At 58.5% G+C, this 20,182-nt stretch overlaps 2 protein-coding genes across 3 annotated transcripts; both read right to left on the reverse strand.

Annotated features, from left to right (window-relative positions):
• Positions 1-510: 510 nt before the first annotated feature.
• Positions 511-16,722, reverse strand: LOC140902812 (B-cell receptor CD22-like). Of its 2 annotated transcripts, XM_073323302.1 has the most exons (9): positions 16,156-16,722; positions 8,979-9,242; positions 8,281-8,562; positions 7,175-7,438; positions 5,403-5,499; positions 4,980-5,019; positions 4,592-4,698; positions 3,703-3,793; positions 511-757 (listed from the first exon to the last, which is right to left on the reverse strand). In XM_073323302.1, the coding sequence occupies exons 1-9, from the start codon at positions 16,664-16,666 to the stop codon at positions 650-652; spliced, it is 1,764 nt and encodes a 587-aa protein (XP_073179403.1). In that variant the 5' UTR covers positions 16,667-16,722; the 3' UTR covers positions 511-649. The 2 variants fall into 2 exon arrangements, with proteins under 2 accessions (XP_073179403.1, XP_073179404.1); XM_073323303.1 differs by lacking the exon at positions 4,592-4,698 and having other exon boundaries at positions 671-757.
• LOC140902875 (sialic acid-binding Ig-like lectin 14) lies at positions 10,087-16,246 on the reverse strand. The gene is made up of 5 exons (XM_073323466.1): positions 15,162-16,246; positions 13,296-13,351; positions 12,089-12,157; positions 10,549-10,902; positions 10,087-10,118 (listed from the first exon to the last, which is right to left on the reverse strand). Exons 3-5 carry the CDS (start codon positions 12,126-12,128, stop codon positions 10,087-10,089), a joined length of 426 nt encoding a protein of 141 aa, XP_073179567.1. The 5' UTR covers positions 12,129-12,157; positions 13,296-13,351; positions 15,162-16,246.
• Positions 16,723-20,182: the final 3,460 nt, after the last annotated feature.

A 20,182-nucleotide genomic window follows, 5' to 3' on the forward strand; every position in this document is an offset into this window, starting at 1 on the left:
CCGGGTCTATTAGCACCTGTCTGGGGAGGGGATTTTGGGGAGCAGAGGCTGGTTAACCCACCCCACAAAGGCAAAGTGAGCTCCGATGGCTGGGGGATGAAGCCAGACAAATCCAGACTGGACATAAGGGGCAGGTTCTTCCCAAGGAGAGGACTTGACCCTCGCAACAACTACCCCAGGGAGGGGGCAGGTTCTCCAAACCTTTGAGTCCTTCCATGGCGATCAGGTGTCTCACTGAAAGCCCCGCTCTAGCTCGACCCCCAGATCTGGGCTTGAAATCTGCAAAGGGGGTGGAGTTAAGGACACACATGCAAAGGGGTGGAGTTAATGGCGCTCTAGCTTGACCCTCCCCGCCCCCTCCAGATCTGGGCTGGGTGCAGGGACCCCGGGAGAGGTTCTCCGGCTCAAGCTAGGCACAAGGGCAAACAAGGGCAAACTGGCCATGCAGAACAGTCCCTTGAGATGCATGGATTGATTCACCAAATGCTCTAGCCCTGCACACTGCTACAGTTTGATTGAAGGCTATTTACTTTGTAGATTTCAACATGTGATGTTGCCGGTTTGTGTTTTAAGAGAGATGAGGTGGGGGAGGTAAAATCTTTTCCTGGCCCCCCGTGGGGGGAGGCACTCGGTGAGCCGCAGTTGGATCCTAGCGCTTAATAACAGCGTATTCACAGGTGAGGTCGGCGACAGGCTCCGCTCTCCGGGTGGGATGCTGCAGCTGGATGGCCGAGTAGTGGATCTCATCCGGGTCACCCTAGGGCAAAGAATAATAATGAAAATGCCCGGCTCTGACGGGGAGCTTTACGTCAGCAGAGCTCAAGGCATGGCTGGGGAAACTGACGCACCAGAAGAAGTGACTTAGCCAAGGCCACCCACCAGGCAGGTGGAAGAGCCAGGAAGAGAACCCAGGTGTCCTGTGTCTCAGGCCAGTGCTCTATCCACTAGGCAACGCTGTCTCCTAAAAAAACAACTCCCCCCCCACAATTTTAGCCTTGATCATTACATTGGGCCTTCTGGAGATCCCGTATATCGAAACAAAACACATCAGCTGAGGGCGTCACCTCTGTAATGGGAGATACACATGGAGGATATACATTGAGTCGAAAGAATAGTAAATATGGCAGGCGACCAGCTTGGCTTAATGGTGAAATCCTAGCGGATCTTAAACATAAAAAAGAAGCTTACAAGAAGTGGAAGGTTGGACATATGACCAGGGAAGAGTATAAAAATATTGCTCGGGCATGTAGGAATGAAATCAGGAGGGCCAAATCGCACCTGGAGCTGCAGCTAGCCAGAGATGTCAAGAGTAACAAGAAGGGTTTCTTCAGATATGTTGGCAACAAGAAGAAAGCCAAGGAATGTGTGGGCCCCTTACTGAATGAGGGAGGCAACCTAGCGACAGCGGATGTGGAAAAAGCTAATGTACTCAATGCTTTTTTTGCCTCTGTCTTCACTAACAAGGTCAGCTCCCAGACTGCTGCGCTGGGCATAACAACATGGGGAATAGATGGCCAGCCCTCTGTGGAGATAGAGGTGGTTAGGGACTATTTAGAAAAGCTGGACGTGCACAAGTCCATGGGGCCGGACGAGTTGCATCCGAGAGTGCTGAAGGAATTGGCGGCTGTGATTGCAGAGCCATTGGCCATTATCTTTGAAAACTCGTGGCGAACCGGGGAAGTCCCGGATGACTGGAAAAAGGCTAATGTAGTGCCAATCTTTAAAAAAGGGAAGAAGGAGGATCCTGGGAACTACAGGCCAGTCAGCCTCACCTCAGTCCCTGGAAAAATCATGGAGCAGGTCCTCAAAGAATCAATCCTGAAGCACTTGCATGAGAGGAAAGTGATCAGGAACAGCCAGCATGGATTCACCAAGGGAAGGTCATGCCTGACTAATCTAATCGCCTTTTATGATGAGATTACTGGTTCTGTGGATGAAGGGAAAGCAGTGGATGTATTGTTTCTAGACTTTAGCAAAGCTTTTGACACGGTCTCCCACAGTATTCTTGTCAGCAAGTTAAGGAAGTATGGGCTGGATGAATGCACTATAAGGTGGGTAGAAAGCTGGCTAGATTGTCGGGCTCAACGGGTAGTGATCAATGGCTCCATGTCTAGTTGGCAGCCGGTATCAAGTGGAGTGCCCCAAGGGTCGGTCCTGGGGCCGGTTTTGTTCAATATCTTGATAAATGATCTGGAGGATGGTGTGGATTGCACTCTCAGCAAATTTGCGGATGATACTAAACTGGGAGGAGTGGTAGATACGCTGGAGGGGAGGGATAGGATACAGAAGGACCTAGACAAATTGGAGGATTGGGCCAAAAGAAATCTGATGAGGTTCAATAAGGATAAGTGTAGGGTCCTGCACTTAGGACGGAAGAACCCAATGCACAGCTACAAACTAGGGACCGAATGGCTAGGCAGCAGTTCTGCGGAAAAGGACCTAGGGGTGACAGTGGACGAGAAGCTGGATATGAGTCAGCAATGTGCCCTTGTTGCCAAGAAGGCCAATGGCATTTTGGGATGTATAAGTAGGGGCATAGCGAGCAGATCGAGGGACGTGATCGTTCCCCTCTATTCGACATTGGTGAGGCCTCATCTGGAGTACTGTGTCCAGTTTTGGGCCCCACACTTCAAGAAGGATGTGGATAAATTGGAGAGAGTCCAGCGAAGGGCAACAAAAATGATTAGGGGACTGGAACACATGAGTTATGAGGAGAGGCTGAGGGAGCTGGGATTGTTTAGCCTGCAGAAGAGAAGAATGAGGGGGGATTTGATAGCTGCTTTCAACTACCTGAAAGGGGGTTCCAAAGAGGATGGCTCTAGACTGTTCTCAATGGTAGCAGATGACAGAACGAGGAGTAATGGTCTCAAGTTGCAGTGGGGGAGGTTTAGGTTGGATATTAGGAAAAACTTTTTCACTAAGAGGGTGGTGAAACACTGGAATGCGTTACCTAGGGAGGTGGTAGAATCTCCTTCCTTAGAGGTTTTTAAGGTCAGGCTTGACAAAGCCCTGGCTGGGATGATTTAACTGGTAATTGGTCCTGCTTCGAGCAGGGGGTTGGACTAGATGACCTTCTGGGGTCCCTTCCAACCCTGATATTCTATGATTCTATGATAACAGCCCTACCACTGCTGCTGGGTAATGGAGCAACTGCTTTAGCTCCACCTTGGGGGTAACAGCTCTGCTCCTCCTGCCATCGAATGGAGCAACTCCACCAGCTCACGGCAATGCTGCTACTCAGGCACCAGCAGTTGGATCAGAGCTGGCCCCCCTACAGGGGAAAGGCCCCAGGCCCCATTCCCTGTCCCAGCCGGTGGACGAGATATTGCTGCACACGCCAGCTGCCCAGGGCTTGTCCCGCTGCCCCCGGCGACACAGAGGCCCCCCCGCAGAGCACTCGCCTCTTCATGTCACCCCCCCAGCCCCGTCACTCAGCGTCCCGCCTACTGCTCTGCCCTCCAGCTGCTGGGCGATGCCCCCTGCCCTGCCCCTCAGCTGTGCTCACCCTGACCCAGAGCGCCCAGCCCAGCCTGGTCTCGCTGCCGCTGGGAGCTGATCTCACAGGGGGCAGAGCCGGGACAGAGCCCAGGAGACCTGGCTCCCAGCCCCCTGCCCCTGCTCTAACCACTAGACACCACTCCCCTCCCAGAGCCAGGGATAGAACCCAGGAGTCCTGGGCCCCGTATACACAGAGTCACTCACCTGCAGTACTCTGCCCATCTTCATGGGCTGGCTGTAGATGTGGGATTCCCTGGTGCCATCCGGAGAGCCCGGAAACACCTCGGTGGGCACGCTGCCAGAGAAAGAGAGAACATTAGGCAGGCTGGGGATGGCCTGAGGGCATTTGGGTGGCTAGTGTTCGGTCGGCTGCAGCGCCGTGGCTGGGGATTGGTCAGGCTGCGTCGGTCAACAGCGTACAACCCCTGTGGGTCAGTGGCTGGGGGTGGACCCCTGGGCTAAAGCACCCCAGACCAGACGTGAGTCATGGATTTGGGGAATGGGAAATTGGGCCTTTCCCCTTTAGGGGACACTGGCTCCAGTCCAGCCCCGGAGTGGGGGACTGGCTTCCTCGGGAGGGAGGAGGGCAAAGAAGGGGCCTTTCCCTTCTGGAGCAGCGGTCCCCAAACTGTGGGGCCCACCACCCTAGGAGGACCTGGAGGAACTTTCCGGGCAGCGTGGCCGGGCCAGCCCCCATGGGGGGCAGGGAGGGGGCAGCACCCAGCCCCACTCTGCCCCAGCCGCAGCTCCAGCCCTAGTCCCAGCACCAGCCTCGAACCCAGCTCCTGACCGCATCTCTGGCCCCGCTCCCGGCAGGGGATGGGGGTGGGGACGGACAGTTTCCATTATGGGTAAGGGAGGGAGCAACAGAAAATGGTTGTGGACCCCTGTCGAGGGAGTGCTGGCGCCGATCCAGCCCCTGCCCCAAACAGGGCTCATCCCTCCAGCAGGGGGCGCCAGGGACACACACAAACTGACCTACACCCCAGCAGGAGGCGTATCAAGCTCAGCCTTGGCCACGCTCTCCTAACATGTGGGCACCGCCCCACACCGAGCCCCTACACAGTAGCTCAGAGCCAGGCCCGGCTGTTACCTGGGGGCCCCGGGTGGGGCCAGGCGGGCTGGCTTCCCCATGCCATAGTGCTGGGTGTTCTCATAGATGCGTTCAGACATCGGGGTCTCCCCCGGGCCCGGCTGGTCCTGCAAGGCAGGGAGAAGTGAGGCCGCGAGCCACGGCTCTGGGACTGCTCGGTGATGTTTAATAACAAAGGAAAATGTACATAGACCCCCCCCCCCCGGATAAACTACCCAGGGGACTGGAAAGACCTTCTGTCCTGCTCGGGGGAGGGGAGTTTTATTATCATGTTTTATGGAGGGGTAACCTGAGGGACAGAGCTCATCTGAAGTCATGCAGTGAGTCAGCAGCAAAGCTGGGGATAGAACCCAGGCGTCCTGGCTCCCAGCCCCATAGATGCACTTACCGGATCGCTGCTCAGCCCCTGGCGTTTGCTCCGCCTCTTCCTACAAATAAAGGAGACCAACAGCTCAGAGGCAAAACGACATCTGCTTCGGTTCAGGAGGGGAAGGAACAGGACAAAGGCTCCCACAAAATAGAACCTCCTGCCTGGCCTTGACCCCTGCTCTCCTGACCACCAGCCCAGCCGTGTAACCCAGAGGCCACCCAGCCCTTCCCAGGCCCCTGCGGGTGTCAGGTATCCGTGTGGGACCCAACCACCACCATTCAATCACCTCCCCCTGACTGGGTTTCCGTGCACCCGAACTGGCTCTGCAATTCTCACTCCCGGATTGCGGGGTTCTCCGGCAAAGGCCAGGCGGGAGGAGCTGGGGATGGCCAGACGACCCGAGACGCGGATATCACCGGTTTGCAAAGCAAGCGCAAATACCTCCAAGCTATGACGCCGACCAGCCCCACCAGCAGCAGCAGGACGAGCGCAACTGCAGGTCCCAGGATGTAGGCGGGAGCCTGCACAAGGGGGGTGGCTGGAAAGGAGAAAGGAGGGTTCTTGGATCAACCCTGCAGCAGATTTTCGAACCCTATTTGCTGAGGGACGGCAGCCGGGTAACAAGCCCACAGTGAGGCTGCATGGGGCTGGATCATTACACGTGGTTGCTTTGGAGTCAGCAGACCTGATGCTCAGACGCGAAGCCCTCCCATCCCAGCGCCCCCAGCCTCCTCTATAGGCTGTGCTGCCCAGCTGGATGACATTTCCCATGATGTACCACTATCTCCCCTCTTGGTGATCAGAAGGGTGCCTCATAGGAATCCATAGTCAGGGTGCATTATGGGAGATGTAGTTTCAGAGCCTTGTATCCTCATTCTCTACCCTAGGCCAAGTTGTCTGTCTGGACTACATCTCTCATGATGCCCCACCAGCCCCTCTCTTGGTGCGGGAAGGGCGTGCATCACTGGAATCCTACGCCAAGATGCATCATGGGAGATATAGTCTGGCTACAGATCCTGGCCTACAGAAGAGAATGGAAGCACAAGGCAGTCAAACTACAACTCCCATCGAGCCATTTTCAATTGAAATATTTCGGTTTTTGACATTTCTATGAAAAGTGAAGCTTTCCCACTTGGGAAAAAAAATCTATTTCCTGGCCAGCTCTACTAGAAATTTTGTTTTTTTTAAATGAATACCAAGATCTCACAAAATCCCACCATTCCATGTGTGTCATAGGAGTCCTTCGGTGTGGTGCATCATGTGACTTGCAGTACCTGTTCCTCACGCTCTCAGCCTCCTCTTTTGGCCAGGCTGTCCGGCTGAACTACATCTCCTACGATGCACCACCTAGTCCCCTCTTGGTGCGGGGTGGGGCGCTTCATTGGAATCCCTGGCTATGGTGCATCATGGGAGATGTAGTCCAGCCCCTGCCTGTTTGATTAAAGGGCTGGAGGAATCACAGCCAGCCTCCCCAAGACCTCGGGAAAAGGCAGTGATGGGCCTAGGGAAGGATGCTCCATAAAATCTAAGGCCAGAAGTGACACAGGCCTCAGGACTCCCCTGAATTCATTCCCATTTGAAAGAGAGCAAACACTTTATCAAAACATCCCAGCTTGATTTAAAGATTCCCCGGGACGGAGAATCCACCATGTCCTGAGATCGTTCTTTCAATGGCAAATTCTCCTCCCTGTTCAACATTTGCACCTTATTGCCAGTCTGAATTTGTCTAGCTTCAGCTTCCAGCCCCTGGATCTCTATCTCCTCAGCCAATGTTCTCTTCTCTGCATAGGATCTTCCAGACGGGGCTCACGTCACCCCTTCCCCTTCCCTTGGTTCAGCTAAACAGATGGAGCTCCTGGAGTCTCTCACCCTGGGGTAGGCTTTCCAAACCCTGACTCCTTCTCATGTCTCTTCTCTGACCCCTCCCCAGCTGATCAGCACCTCCTGGGAGTGTGGGCCCCAGAACTGGGCACAGGACCCCAGACGTGGTTGCACCAGGGCGAGATCCAGAGGTAAAATCCCCTCTCTGCTCGATTCCAGATTGCCCTGTCCCTGCACCCCGGGATGGCGCTAGCCCTGCTGGCCACCGCGGCACTGGGAGCTCCACCGCGATCGCCACAATGACCCTCCCCCGCTGGGCCTACGGCACAAAGGCACAACCCCTGCCCTTCCCCCACCCCGGAGGTCTCTTTTCTCAGGTCCCCGGCACTTACAGAGGACGGTGATGTTGATGGGGGGGGACGGGGACTGGCCGATCCCATTGTCGGCCTTGCAGCGATACTCCCCAGCCTGCTCCACCGTGATGCTCTTCAACACCATTTCCTGCTGGGATGCATGCAGCTGCTGGTCGCCCCGGTACCAGGTGTAGGAGTTGGGGGCGGGGAGGCTGCTGGTGTAACTGCACGTTAGCGTCACCGATTCCCCTGCCTGCGGGCTGGTGCCCGGCGCTGCCGTAACATGGACACCTGTGGGGGCGTCTGGGGGGCGAGACAGAGACACGGGGCGTGAACGGAGAGAGACAGAGTGGGGGGACCTGGCCCAGAGAGGGGAAGGGATCCAGGGCAGGGGGTGAGGGGCAGGGCCTGGCCCATGTGGCTCCAGGGAGCGAGAACAGGCAGGGCGGCATGGGGATATAGGGGAGGAGTCCCCCAGAAGGGTCTGGGGGCACAAGGCAGTTGCGGGGGAGAGGGTCTGGCCCAGAGCAAGCTGGGGGCCTGGAGCAGGTGAGGGGTGGTACAGGGCCTGGCCCATATGGGGCTGGGAGTCTGGGGCAGCTTGAGGGGGGGCAGAGACTGTCCCAGAGGGGTCCGGGGACACAAGGCAGATGGAGGGGCAGGGCCTGGCACAGAGGCGGCTGGACACCTGGGCGGGAGGGGACAGGGCCGAGCTCAGTGTGGAATGGGCCCCCGGGGCAGGTGGGGGGATGAGCAGCGGTCCAAAGGGGGCTGGGGGCCGGGGGCAGGTGCAGGGGGACACAAACTGAATTTGTCTCTGCTGGCCCAGCCACGGGAGCGATGCAGAGGAGCAGGGGGCCCAGGCCAGAGCCAGCAGCACTGGGTTGAGCAAACCCGGGTATTAGGAGGCAGGGGCGGAATATGAGGCTGGGGCTCATGCGTTGGGAGGGGTGAAGCAGGGGGGACGAGGCGGAAGAGGGTGAAGCGGGGGGGGACGAGGCGGGTGGGGCGAAGCAGGGGGGAGGAGGCGGGCAGGGGCAAAGCAGGGGGGACGAGGCAGGGGCACACGGGGCTGCTCCAGGAGGCCCTGTGGGGAGTATCGGGGGCTGCGAGGGAGGAGGCTCTCGCCAGCCCTCGCTACTTACGCTGAACTTCTACTGATTCCCTCGCAGAGAGGCTCAGATACCCCCAGCCGGGGCCGGACACCCAGACCCCGCACGCGTAGCTCCCTCCATCGGAGACGGCTGCCTTGTCAACATGTAAATCCTGCCCGGCTCCTGGCAGCCACACGTCCCCGTGGGACCAGACGTATCCAGTGATGGGCCGCAGGGCAGCAGCCTGGCAGTGCAGGGTAAAACTGTCGCCTTCCCTTAGTGGTGCCTTCCCTGCCAGCCATGAAACCTCCACCCTGGGCACTTTGGGGACGACTGAGGGGAGAGTCGGGTGAGAGTTCGTCAGCTGGACCCCAGGACTGAACGAAGGGGCAGGTCCCTCCCCGTCCAGTCCCTCGGGGGGAGAATATTTGCTAGAGCCAGATGACAGTTTTTGAGGGAATAGAACCCAGGAGTCCTGATTCCCATGCCCCCTGCTCTCACCCACAGATCCACTCCCCTCCCAGAGCTGGGGAAAGAACCCAGGAGTCCTGGCCCTGAGTCTCCTCCACTTTAACCCACTACACCAGCCCCCTCCCAGAATTGGAGATAGAAGCCAAGAATCCTGACTCCCTGTTCCCGCACTCTAGCCACTTGTCCCCAATCCCCTTCCTGTGTCAGGGATAGATCCCAGGTGTCCTGGCTCCCGCCGCCCCTCCTCTAACCATGCCATGTGTAGAAGCAGACCTCACCTGTCCCCAGGGGCTGGGTTTGGTCAGAGTCACACTCATCCCTGTATCCATCCACCTGGCATCTCAGCGCCGCACCGGGGTCCAGCTGGGACGGGGATATTCGCAGCTCGGTCGCCCCAGCCCCGCCCGAGGTTTGCCCTGGGCTCCGCCGTGCGCCATCTCGGTCGTACCACGACGGGGGATGGGGGCAGGTTGCCCCCACGGAGCAGGTGAGGGAGGGTCCCGGTTGTGTTCGGCGCCCCAGGGAGGGCTGGCACGGATCGTCTGTGAGGAGAGGAGGGGTCAGGAGCCATTGAACCCTGCTGGGGCCCTGGGGCTGGCAGCGCTCCCAGGGGTCATGGCCTGGCTGCAGAGCGGGGAGCAGCCCCCAGGGTGTGGGCATGGCCCAGCCTGGGAGCTCGGCAGGCTCCGGCAATGAGGGCTCGTGGCCAGGAGGGAGAGCAGCGAAAGTTCCCCTGAGACACGGGGAGCGCTGGGTCTGCCCGGAGGGGCGCAGCCGCCAGCGGGGGGCACCACACGTCGGGCCTCAGACTGGAGCCCTAAGCGGGATTGTTTTTAATTCTGTCCCGTTCCCTTTATTCAAGTGCCCTGCTATGGTTTTTGCATTTTCATCCCCCTCCCAGCCACAAAATCCTTAAATCCCGCAAATCCGACAAGAGAGACAGATCCCCCCAGGCTGCTAAAACCAACCAACCACCCGACAGAAACCGGTGGGTGACGGTCTGATCTGTACCAACGGGATTCAGAGACAATTTTTACACTGAAAGAATAAAACAAATCTTGCTTGAACCAGGTACAAACACACTTCAACTCCTGTTATCCCAGAATGGGTCTGACCTGACTTGGGCGGGTGCATTTCCCCAGGTTTGGAGCGAGGGAGATAAACACGGAGAGGAAAGAGAAGCTGAAACAAAATATTTAGCTATTTCCCCAGTCGCCGACTCTTGGTACATTTATGAGATTTAGTGTTTTCCGGCCAATTAACGCAGCCTGGTTTTTTGCCCACCCCCAACAAAGCTCATTTTACCCGCTCCCGCTGTTCTGGGGGGTCCTGCAGGGTCCCAGTCCCACTATAGTCTCCACCTGAGAGCCCCTCACGCCTGCTGCGTTATGCTGGCTGCAGGGTCAGTCCCAGCGGCTCTTCAGCACAGGCCAAGGGTTAGACAGAGGGACGGGGACGTGGGTCTGGCAACAGCCTGGGAGTCTGACCCACAAGTCCCCCCCGCTCTAGCCACTCCCCCGCCTCCTCTGGAGCTGGAGAGAGAACCCAGGAGTCCTGACTCCCAGCTCTAAGCACTTGGATTTCCCAGCAAGGCAGAAATGGGGTGTGTGTGTTTGTGTGTGTTGCTGTTTTGATTTACACGACCATCCATCACTCGTGCCAGGGCCCTCTACTTCGAAGCGGAAGCTCGCGCCTGTCTGTGTGTGTCCGTGTGTCCGTGTCCCGGTGCTGCCCCCTGCTGGAGGGGATGAGCCCTGCTCGGGGTGTCTACGCTGGTGTGTGGGGCCCTCGCTGCGGTTCTCCTCGGGCCCTGCCTGGACCCGGGGGTGCTGGACGGAACCTGGTTACCGGAGACATTGAGCCGCTGTCCTGGCTCACTCGTCCAGCTCTCCGTCCTGCCATCGCGCGCTGCATGGAAGCGGAAGCGGTAGGTGCCCTGATCGCTGGGGCGCAGCCCCGACACCCGCAGGGAGCAGTCGCGCTGCAGGTCCCCCAGATAGCGGGCGCGCCCCTTGAAGTCCGCGTGGACACGAGCCTCGTCCCGGTGATAGACGGTTTGATCCTTCTCCCATGACCAGCTCACAGCACTGACCGTCCACCCCGTGGGGTAGGTGAAGGAGCAGGGGATGGTCACGCAGGAGTCGGTCCCTCCAGCCAGGGGCCCTGGTGCGAATCTCACACCCCACTCCTGGGCGTAGGCGCCTGCCGGGGACAGGAATCGGGGATCAGGCCGGCGCCCGGCCCCAGCGAGTTGGGGAACCTGCCCGCAGGCTGGGCTGCCGCACGGATCCCGCCGGGAGAGGCCAGCATCAGCTCAGCCCCCAAACCAGGGGCTTTAAAACACAATCGGGGACAATGGGTTGTGGTTCTGTCTGAGCCCAATGAGCGCTCCCCTGTGAATTGGGGAAGGGGAATTTGGAGATGCCCCCCCCCCCACATCAGCCCATCCCCAGCAACTTATCACCCCAGCTGCTGAATCACTCCTGTCCCCCCCGAGTTCTCCCATCAGTCCAGGCCGACCCCCTCCCCTCATCTGCCCAGCCCCGCTTCTATCTAGTCCGTCCTTAGTTCACCCCCCCTCGCTTAAGTCCCCCTCAACCCCAGCTTAGTTCACCTCCCCATCCCCTCTCAATTCAGCCCCGTATATTGCCCCCCAGTGCACCCCTCATCCCCTCTCAGTTCAACCCCCACCCATAGTAGGGTGTCTGACCCTTGGGCCAGAGGCCCTGACTGCAGGAGGAGCCCCCCTTGTGAGGGGTCAGGTTAGGGTTGCCAACTTTGCTTGGACAAAGTACTGCCGGTTTCATCACATAATAATCTTTAATTAAAATTTAATTGTTAATTCCTGGACACTCCAGGACAGTCCTGGAGGGTTGCCAACCCTAGGTCAGGCACTTCCCATGCACAAGGAGCGGGGGCGGACGCGGGCAGGGTCCAGCCGGGCCGGAGCTGGGCGGACGGGCAGGGCAGGGAGCAGAGCTCTCCGGGCCGGCCCAGGAGACACCCTGACTCGCTGTGACAGCCAGAAGCCCGGAGGCAGGACGTGGCGGAGGGAAAACGGCAGCCCGGGGGACGAGAGCGGCTGAGGCCCTCGCTGCTCAGCCGAGGGTGGCTGAGGCTAGACCAGGCTGACTCTGCCATGAGAGCCAGGCGTGTTCTCCATCGGGGTGAAACCAGCAGCGAGGACCCGGCCACTCGGGGTCAGGTTCAAGGCCAGACGCCCCCTAGGCTTGAACTGGAGCCGCTGGTGCGAGTGGCTGGGATTTCTCTGCGATGGAACCCGGTTCCAAGCACCCTCCCGGCAGTGTAGACGCACTCCCAGGACTGGGGAAACAGTCCCCACCGGTCGCCTGGCTGGCAGCGCGTGGCGTCTGTGTGAATTACTCACCGCTCAGGAGGCAAAAGGCAGGGACCAGCACCAAGGCCATCTCCGTCCAGGGCAGAGCGCTCAGCCGGCCTGGGAGGGGAAAGGGGCTGGGAATGATTCACCTGCAGCATTTCTGGGTGACAGCTCGTTTACGCCGGGCGATGGCGTCCGGCCGCGGGATCGGCTGCGTCACCAGGTATTTTACACCTAGGACCCTTCGAAAAAGACCTTCCTAACCAGAAGGGAGTAAAGCTTGGAGATTGGCCCGACGGAGCAAGGATTGGTTGTATTTCTGTCCCCGTGTGCTTTGCTGGACATGTGTGCTGGGCTCACGGCCTCAGGAGTGAGGTGCAGCCACCTCTGGGGAGGGGCAAGTGGCTCTTCGGCAGCTCACAGCAACACAGAGGGCAGTTTCAGGGCAGGACTGGAGGACAGTTCCTATGTGGAGCCGACATGTGCAGGGAGAGTCAGGGAGGTGGAACAGAACAAACCGCTTTGGGGTGTGGCAGGGACCCCAGGGGGACATTCTGACCCATTAGGAGAGAGCCATGTGGGGGAAGGGTATCACAGACACAAGGGGCAGGGCCGGGGTTCAGTGTCTCAGCTGGGAACAGCAAAGCCCCAGAAGCAGCGATCAGCGTGGTCTCCCCTATATGATCTCAGACACTTTCACAGCCTGCCCAGTTGCTGGTCTTTTCAACAGGCACTGAAATGCAGCCTGCTCTGGGGTAGGGCTCGGCAGCTGTTTAACAGCGCAGGGTAAAGTAGCCCTGCCGTGTTCAGTCCCCATCCTACACAATGAGCTCGTCGGGCAGATTGGCTCTCACACCGTGTTTGGGAAGCCCCAGTGTATTTCCAATGCTACCCCCAATGACGGTGTGACAGCGTGGCCCAGTGGCTAGAGCACGGCTGTGGGACACAGAGCCCTGGGTTCTCTTCCTAGATCTCTCAGGGAGCCACCATACAATAGCGGGCCAGTCACTCCTTCTCTCTGTGCCTCAGTTTTCCCTCCCACCCATTGTCTATTTTAATTATAATTTCTTTGGTGCAGGGACTGTCTCTGGCTGTGTCTGGGCAGCGCCTGCCTCACCAGGCCCTGGTCTCAGCTGGGTCCCCTCCCATAAGAAACTCTCACCGTTTAATCTCCTGTCAATGATTTAGAGATGCGAAGAATCATTCTCCCCCTATCTGGCTTTTTGCCCCCAAAACAAGGAAAAGTAGCTCATACCTGGGACCTGGGCCTGGGTTAGTGGCTGGGACTCCGGTCTGATCCCACCGCTAACACTAAGGAGACAGCAGAGAGGTTGGGGGTAGGTAAGGAGAAATCATCTTCATTTGCATCTGTGGCAATAGCCCCAGGCGCCGTGAGTGGCTGGTGCCTCAGGGGAGGAAAGGGAACCGTGATCCTGTGTTCCTGGCCTTTAAAGGCAACCTACTTGCTGGTTTGGTAGCAATAGGCTCTAGTGGTTACAGTGACTGAGACTCAGGACTTCTGGTTTTTATCCCCAGCTGGGGAAGGGGAATGGGGTCTAGTGGTTAGAACAGGGGGCTGAGAGTCGGGACTTGGGGGTTCTGGCTCCACGCACTTCACTTTGTTGTCTGGCTGCAGCAGACAAACTTCCCCTTTCTCTGGAAATTGTGAAGCTCAACCCCAGCGCTGGTTACAAGGGGGGTGGGGAGGTGTGTGGTGTTGCCTGTTCCTTTTAACCCTGTCCAGCCCCAGAGACTCACCAGCCATGGGCTAAATGGGCCCACTGGGTCAGAGTTAGAAGGACCACAACACCCATGCTCAGAGAGACCCTGGTGAAGGGATGAGGCTCGGTCCTTTTCTAGCGCTGGCCAGCTGGGATCTCAAAGCATCTGAGGAGTCGCTCAGCCCTCGGAGTAAGAGGAGGGTCCCCATCCCCCATGGACAAAGGGCAGAACCAAGAATAGAACCCAGGAGTCCTGACTCCCAGCCCCACTGCTCCAACCCATTAGACCCCACTCCCCTCCAATAGCTCAGGATAGAACCCTGGAGTCCTGGCTCCCACCCACTGCGATGGGTTCCCTGGGGTGCAACCTGGAACTGGGGTACTGCTGAGCCCTCTGTCCCACCAACCTGGGCTCCCTCTCACACTGTGATGCTGTGACAAGCTACAAACCTCTGGCAGGTCCTGCCCTGACACAGCCATCCCCAGGCAGGGACACGCTCAGCTGAGTCCCATGAATGGTCTCCCAGCCCCTATGAAACAATAGAGGCTCCCGCCAATCCCCCCAGCTCTCCACCTACGACCCCAGGTCTGTACCGTCCTGCCCTGGTCCGAAGCCTGACCAGTGTACGTTTATTACCCAGTTGTGATGGGGTGGACTAGGCCCAAAGGCCCCCTGCGGGAGGCCTCAGGGTTCAACCCCACCCATCCCAGGAACAGAGCAGTGGGGCAGGGGGAGGCTTAGCAGTCGTCCCCCAGGAGGTCTGGAGGGAGGCTTAGCTGTCCTCTCCCGAGTGCCCGGCCATGTTTGGTCCCCGTATCTTACACCGTGAGCCCGTCCGGCAGGGACTGGCTCTCACGTTGTGTTTGGGAAGCACCCTGTACTTTGGCAGGCCTAGCACAAGCTGCAGGAGGATAGTGTCTCCAGGGAGGAAGCCCTGGGGATACGGCCCCGTACCAGGGCTGGGCTACTTTAAGACTCTAGCCCAAGGAGGGCCCGAGAGAGACACCACCAGCGGGGTCCTGAGATAGGCCCTGTGGACTGTATCCCCCGGAAGGGGTTTGCGCCGGCTAACGTACAGACAGTGTGGCTCGGCCGCAGGGCTGAGTCACTGCAAACCTGCCTGAGAACCACCGAAAGGGGGTCTCCAGACCTAAAAAACGCACACACGCCCAATCAGAAACGGGCACTCGTGAGAGGTGGGTGCCAACCCCGGCACACCGATCCACCGCTGCCACAAAGGAAAGTGGACGCACACCTGCCTTTGCGACCCGAGCAGATTTCCCAGGCACTTCAACCACAGCGCAGGGTTTTAGGTAAAATATGAACCAGGTTTATTCACTGCAGAACGATGGATTTCAAGTGATTGTAAGCAGTGAGCATAGAGATCAAAGTTGGTTACCTGAGACATAAAAGTAAAATCGCATTCTGAGTTCTCTAAACTAGACAGGATTTGAATCAAGCCGTGTCTCGCGCTGATAGACAATAGAAGCATCTTCCATACACCGGCTGGGACTCCCCTTCAGGCGAGGAACCCGTCGCCCGTTCAGTCTTTGTCCTCCAGACATGTCTCCAGGTGTTGCATTGTGGGGGGAGTTGAGGCCAAGTGATGATGTCACTTCCCCCCCTTTAGAGTTTCTTCCAGCTTGCTGAAACCATCTTTTGCCATGACGTGAGTCAAGCAGCCTCCATTGTGCACCTGCTCCCTCTCAGGGCACGTCGACACTGGCAACGTTACAGGGCTGGCAGTTACTGCGCCCCTCAGAGAGCGCTGAAGGGAAACCGCTGTTGTGTGTTCACACTGTCAGCTGCCTGCACAACAGCGTGTTCACACTTGCTGCACTTGCGGCGGTATTCAGAGCGGTGCACTCTGGGCAGCTATCCCCAAGAGCACCTCTTTCTCTTCTGCCGCTAAGACTTGTGGGAAGGCGGAAGGGGTCACGGGGCATCCTGGGTCCTGTCTCAAGGCCCCGTGATGCATTGCTCCGCATCCCGGCAATCCCTGTGCTTCCGTCTACATTTGGCGCCAATTTTCAACTCTTTGTGTACTGTGCATCCTGCCTATTCGGGGAGGAATGGATCCTGAACTGTTGACCAGTGTGCCGCTCGCTCTGACTAACACGTCACGAGAGGCAGTGGAGTAATTCCTGAAACTACCAAGGCAAGAGGAGTGCGACATTGATCTCGCCACGCATAGGAGCTACGACAGGAGATTGCTTGTGGCATTCACGGAGGTGCTGACCACAGTGGAACGCCGCTGTGGGGCTCAGGAAACAAGCACTCCGTGGTGGGGTCACATCGTGGTGCACGTCTGCAATGGGAGACAAGCCTGTGTTCTGCAACCCTCCTGCCCCCAGCAACTCGCTTCAGCAATTCCCCAAATCAGGTCCACTTACCAGAGGACTCCTCTCCTGTTTGTGCTTTGCCAAGCTCCGACTGCTGTGACCGGCTAGGCTGCTCCGGGGTAGAAAAGAGCTCCTGACTGCCTGCTTCTCTGGTCTCCGAGTCATCCTCTGCCTCTGGGTCCTCCTCCCCGTCTTCGTCCGAGATTTCCTCCTCCTGGCTCAGTCCACTCTCGACTGGCACGTGAGCCAACGAAGTATCCACAGGGGCCTTCGCAGTGGAGGTGGGGTCGCCGCCAAGCATCGCGTCCAGCTCTTTGTAGAACCGGCAGCTGGTGGGCGCAGCACCGGACTGGTGGTTTGCCTCCCGCGCCCTGTGGTGGGCGTTCCGCAGCTCCTTCCCTGTGACCCTGCACGGCAGTGTGTCCCGGCCATGGCCCCTTTCTCTCCTGCAGCGTGAAATCTGTCCCTGGGTATCATAGTTCCTCCGGCTGGCGCGCAGCTGGGACTGCACAGCCTCCTCTCCCCAAGGTCCAGCAGCTCGGCATTGCTGCAAGCCGGGCATCGCCTGGTGCCTGGAGCAGGCAGGGCCACCTGGACAGATGCACTAGGACCACTGCACGCGTCACCGAGCAAAAGGAAGGGGACTTTCAAATTTGCAAAGGAACGTACGGGCTGGGGCTGATGGTTGGTCACCTGAGGGCAGGGCAGTAGATTTCAAACCGCTGACCAGAGAAGTGAGAACGGGCATCGGGGGACACCTCCCGGAGGCCGGTCGCAGCGCTGTCGTCGACCAGGGTGTCTACGCCGGCACCGCGGCTCTGTAGCCCCGGCGCAGGAAGCTCGACGCCTCTCGTCGGGGTGGCTTTTTTTAAAGCCCTACAACAGGGCAGGTTCTGCGCATGAAGTGGCTTGGCCGTGTGCACCTCGGGAGCGACGGCGCTCAAAGCTGCCTTACTGCGCAGACACTTGCCAGTGTAGCCAGGGCCTGAGCAGTCTCCACTGTAGACAGTTCCTGGGATATCCCTGGGAGTGTGGATTCCTGTAATGGGCCATCAGCCCCTCTGCCTGCTCCGTTGTTGGACCTGAAAAGCTGGTTGTGGGGGTTCCCAACATCGCAAGATATTTCAGTAACACACAACCTAGCAAAATATCACAGCTAGGAAAGGACCTGAGGTCATAGCAGGGAGAATACATCAGACTGAGCTACTGTTCAGAGAGGGAGCCTGGTATTTGGGTTAGGGCTGGGGCTGGGAGCCAGGACTCCTGGGTTCTGTCTCAGCTCTGGGGGCTAGTGGGTTAAAGGAGGGAAAGCTGGGAGCCAGGATTCCTGAGTTCTAGGCCCAGCTCTGCAAAGGAATATTTATTATCAGACACACCCGGGCCCTCAGACCCTTGCTGGCCCCTTGCACCATTCCCCAGAGCGAACGCTCTCGGAGCGGTTGGGTAACATCAGACGCTGGCTCTGCCCAGGCTGTGGTCACAGATACACACAGAGACGGGGCCCCCCTAAACAATCCAGCTATCGGAGAGGAAGCAGCAGAGGAAGTGCGAGCTGGTGCGGAGCTGCAGGACGGGTTGGGGGGGCTCAGTAGGGGGCGCTCTCCCCTTGTAGTCAGTGCTGGCCCCAATGCCCCAGGGTGGCGCGAGCGGGGGCAGTGCTGGAAGGAGGGGGGCGCTGTAGGGGGCTCTCCGCTCGCAGTCAGGGCTGATCTCTGCTTCTGGGGCTTTGCTGTTCCCAGCTGAGACAATGAACCCCGACCCGGCCCCTTGTGCCTGTGATACCCTTCCCCCACATGGCTCTATCCCAAAGGGTCAGGATGTCCCCCATGGATCCCTGCTGCACCCCAACATGGTTTGTTCCCTTCCTGCACATCTCAACTCCATATAGCAACCGTCCTCCGGTCCGGTCCTGCCCTGAAATCATCCTCCCCGTTGCTGTGAGCTGCCAAAGAGACACGCGCCCCTCCCCAGAGGTGGTTGCATTGCACCTCCGGGGGGTGAAGGCTTGCATAGACGGCCCGCAATAGACAATAGGTGAGAGAGAAAACTGAGGCACAGGGAGGAGCAGTGACTGGCCCGCTATTGTATGGTGGGTCCGTGACAGATCTAGGAGAAGAACCCGGGGCTCTGTGTCCCACTGGTGTACTCCAGCCACTGGGCCACACTGTCACTGGGGGTGGCATTGAAAATACACTGGGGGCTTCCCAAGCACAGCGTGAGAACCAGTCTCCGCCCGACGTGCTCACGGTATAAGATATGGGGACTGAACACGGCTCGGCAACATTACCCGGCGCTGTTAAACACCTGCCGTGCCCTACCCCAGAGCAGGCTGCATTTCACTGTTCGTGAACGTGTCACTGAAGGTGTTTGAGATCTTTTGGGGGAGACCATGCTAGACTGATCAACTGTTCAGAGAGGGAGCATCATGTTTGGGAGAGAGCTGGGGCCTGGGAACCAGGACTCCTGGGTTCTATCTCAGCTCTGGGAGCAGGGTGGGGGCTAGTGGGTTAAAGGAGGGGAAGCTGGGAGCCAGGACTCCTGGGTTCTAGTTCCAGCTCTGAAAAGGGAAATTTATTTTCAGGCACACCCGGGCCCTCAGACCCTTGCTGGCCAGTTGCACCGTGACCCAGAGGGAACGTTCTCGGAGCGGTTGGGTAACATCAGATAGTGGCTCTGCCCAGGCTGGGGTCACAGATACACACAGATGGGCCCCGATAAACAATCCAGCTATCGGAGACGAAGCAGCAAAGAAAGCGCTAGGGGGTGCGGAGCTGCAGGACGGGCCGGGGGTCTGTGTAGGGGGCTCTCCCCTCACAGTCAGGGCTGATCTCTGTATCTGGGGCTTTGCTGTTCCCCGCTGAAACACTGAACCCCGACCCTGCCCCCTTGTGCCTGTGATATCCTTTCCCAACATGGCTCTATCCCAAGGGGTCAGAATGTCCCCCTGGGGTCCCTGCCACACCCCAAAGTGCTTTGTTCCCTTCCACCTCCCTGAATCTCCCTGCACATGTCGGCTCCACTTAGGAACCGTCCTCCAGTCCTGCCCTAAAAATGCCCTCTGCGTTGCTGTGAGCTGCCAAAGAGCCACTCGCCCCTCCCCAGAGGTGGCTGCATTTCACCCCTGAGGCCGTAAGCCCAGCTCACATGGCCCGCAAGGCACACAGGGATAGAAATGCAACCAGTCCTTGCTCCGCCAGGCCAATCTCTGGGCTTTACTCCCTTCTGGTTAGGAAGTTCTTTTACAAAGGGCTCCGGGTGTGAAATACCTGGTGACGCACCTGATCCCACGGCCAGACGCCATCGCCCAGCACAGACGAGCTGTCACCCAGAAAAGCTTCAGGTGAATCATTCCCGGCCCCTTTCCCCTCCCAGGCCGGCTGAGCGCTCTGTCCTGGACGGAGATGGCCTTGGTGCTGGTCCCTGCCCTTTGCCTCCTGAGCGGTGAGTAATTCACACAGACGCCACGCGCTGCCAGCCAGGCGACTGATGGGGACCATTTCCCCAGCCCTGGGAGTGCGTCTACACTGCCGGGAGGGTGCTTGGAACCAGGTTCCATCTCAGGGAAGTCCCACCAACTCGCACCAGCGGCTCCAGTTCAAGCCTAGGGGGCGTCTGGCCTTGAACCTGACCCCGAGTGGCTGGGTCCTCGCTGCTGGTTTCACCCCGGTGGAGAACACGCCTGGCTCTCATGGCAGAGTCAGCCTGGTCTAGCCCTCGGCCACGCTGGGCTGAGCAGCGAGGGCCTCAGCCGCTCTCGTCCCCCGGGCTGCCGTTTTCCCTGCGCCACGTCCTGCCTCCGTGCTTCTGGCTGCCGCAGCGAGTCAGGGTGTCTCCTGGGTCGGGCTGGAGAGCTCTGCTCCCTGCCCTGCCCGTCCGCCCAGCTCCGGCCTGGCTGGACCCTGCCCGCGTCCGCCCCCAGTTCCTTGAACAAGGGAAGTGCCTGATCTAAAGTTGCCAACCCTCCAGGATTTTACTGGAGTGTTGAGGAATTAAAGATTAATCTTCAATTAAAGACTGTCATGTGATGAAACCTGCAGGAATTTCTCCAACAAAGTTGGCAACCCTAACCTGACCCCTC

This window comes from Lepidochelys kempii, chromosome 24, assembly GCF_965140265.1.
Source record: "Lepidochelys kempii isolate rLepKem1 chromosome 24, rLepKem1.hap2, whole genome shotgun sequence".
In the NCBI taxonomy this organism is placed as follows: Eukaryota; Metazoa; Chordata; order Testudines; family Cheloniidae; genus Lepidochelys; species Lepidochelys kempii.

Excerpts from the sequence above, each read along its gene's own strand:
- LOC140902875 (XM_073323466.1), bottom strand. The coding sequence starts at position 12,128 with ATGGCCTTGGTGCTGGTCCCTGCCTTTTGCCTCCTGAGCG. Across the intron at positions 10,903-12,088 it reads TGCCTTTTGCCTCCTGAGCG|GCGCCTACGCCCAGGAGTGG; the intron begins GTGAGTAATTCA and ends TGTCCCCGGCAG. Across the intron at positions 10,119-10,548 it reads ACAGCGGCTCAATGTCTCCG|AGCCGCTGGGACTGACCCTG; the intron begins GTAACCAGGTTC and ends CCTGTGCTGAAG.
- LOC140902812 (XM_073323302.1), bottom strand. The coding sequence starts at position 16,666 with ATGCCCGGCTTGCAGCAATGCCGAGCTGCTGGACCTTGGGGAGAGGAG. Across the intron at positions 5,020-5,402 it reads GTCGGCGTCATAGCTTGGAG|GAAGAGGCGGAGCAAACGCC; the intron begins GTATTTGCGCTT and ends CTTTATTTGTAG. Across the intron at positions 4,699-4,979 it reads AGGGGCTGAGCAGCGATCCG|GACCAGCCGGGCCCGGGGGA; the intron begins GTAAGTGCATCT and ends CCTGCCTTGCAG.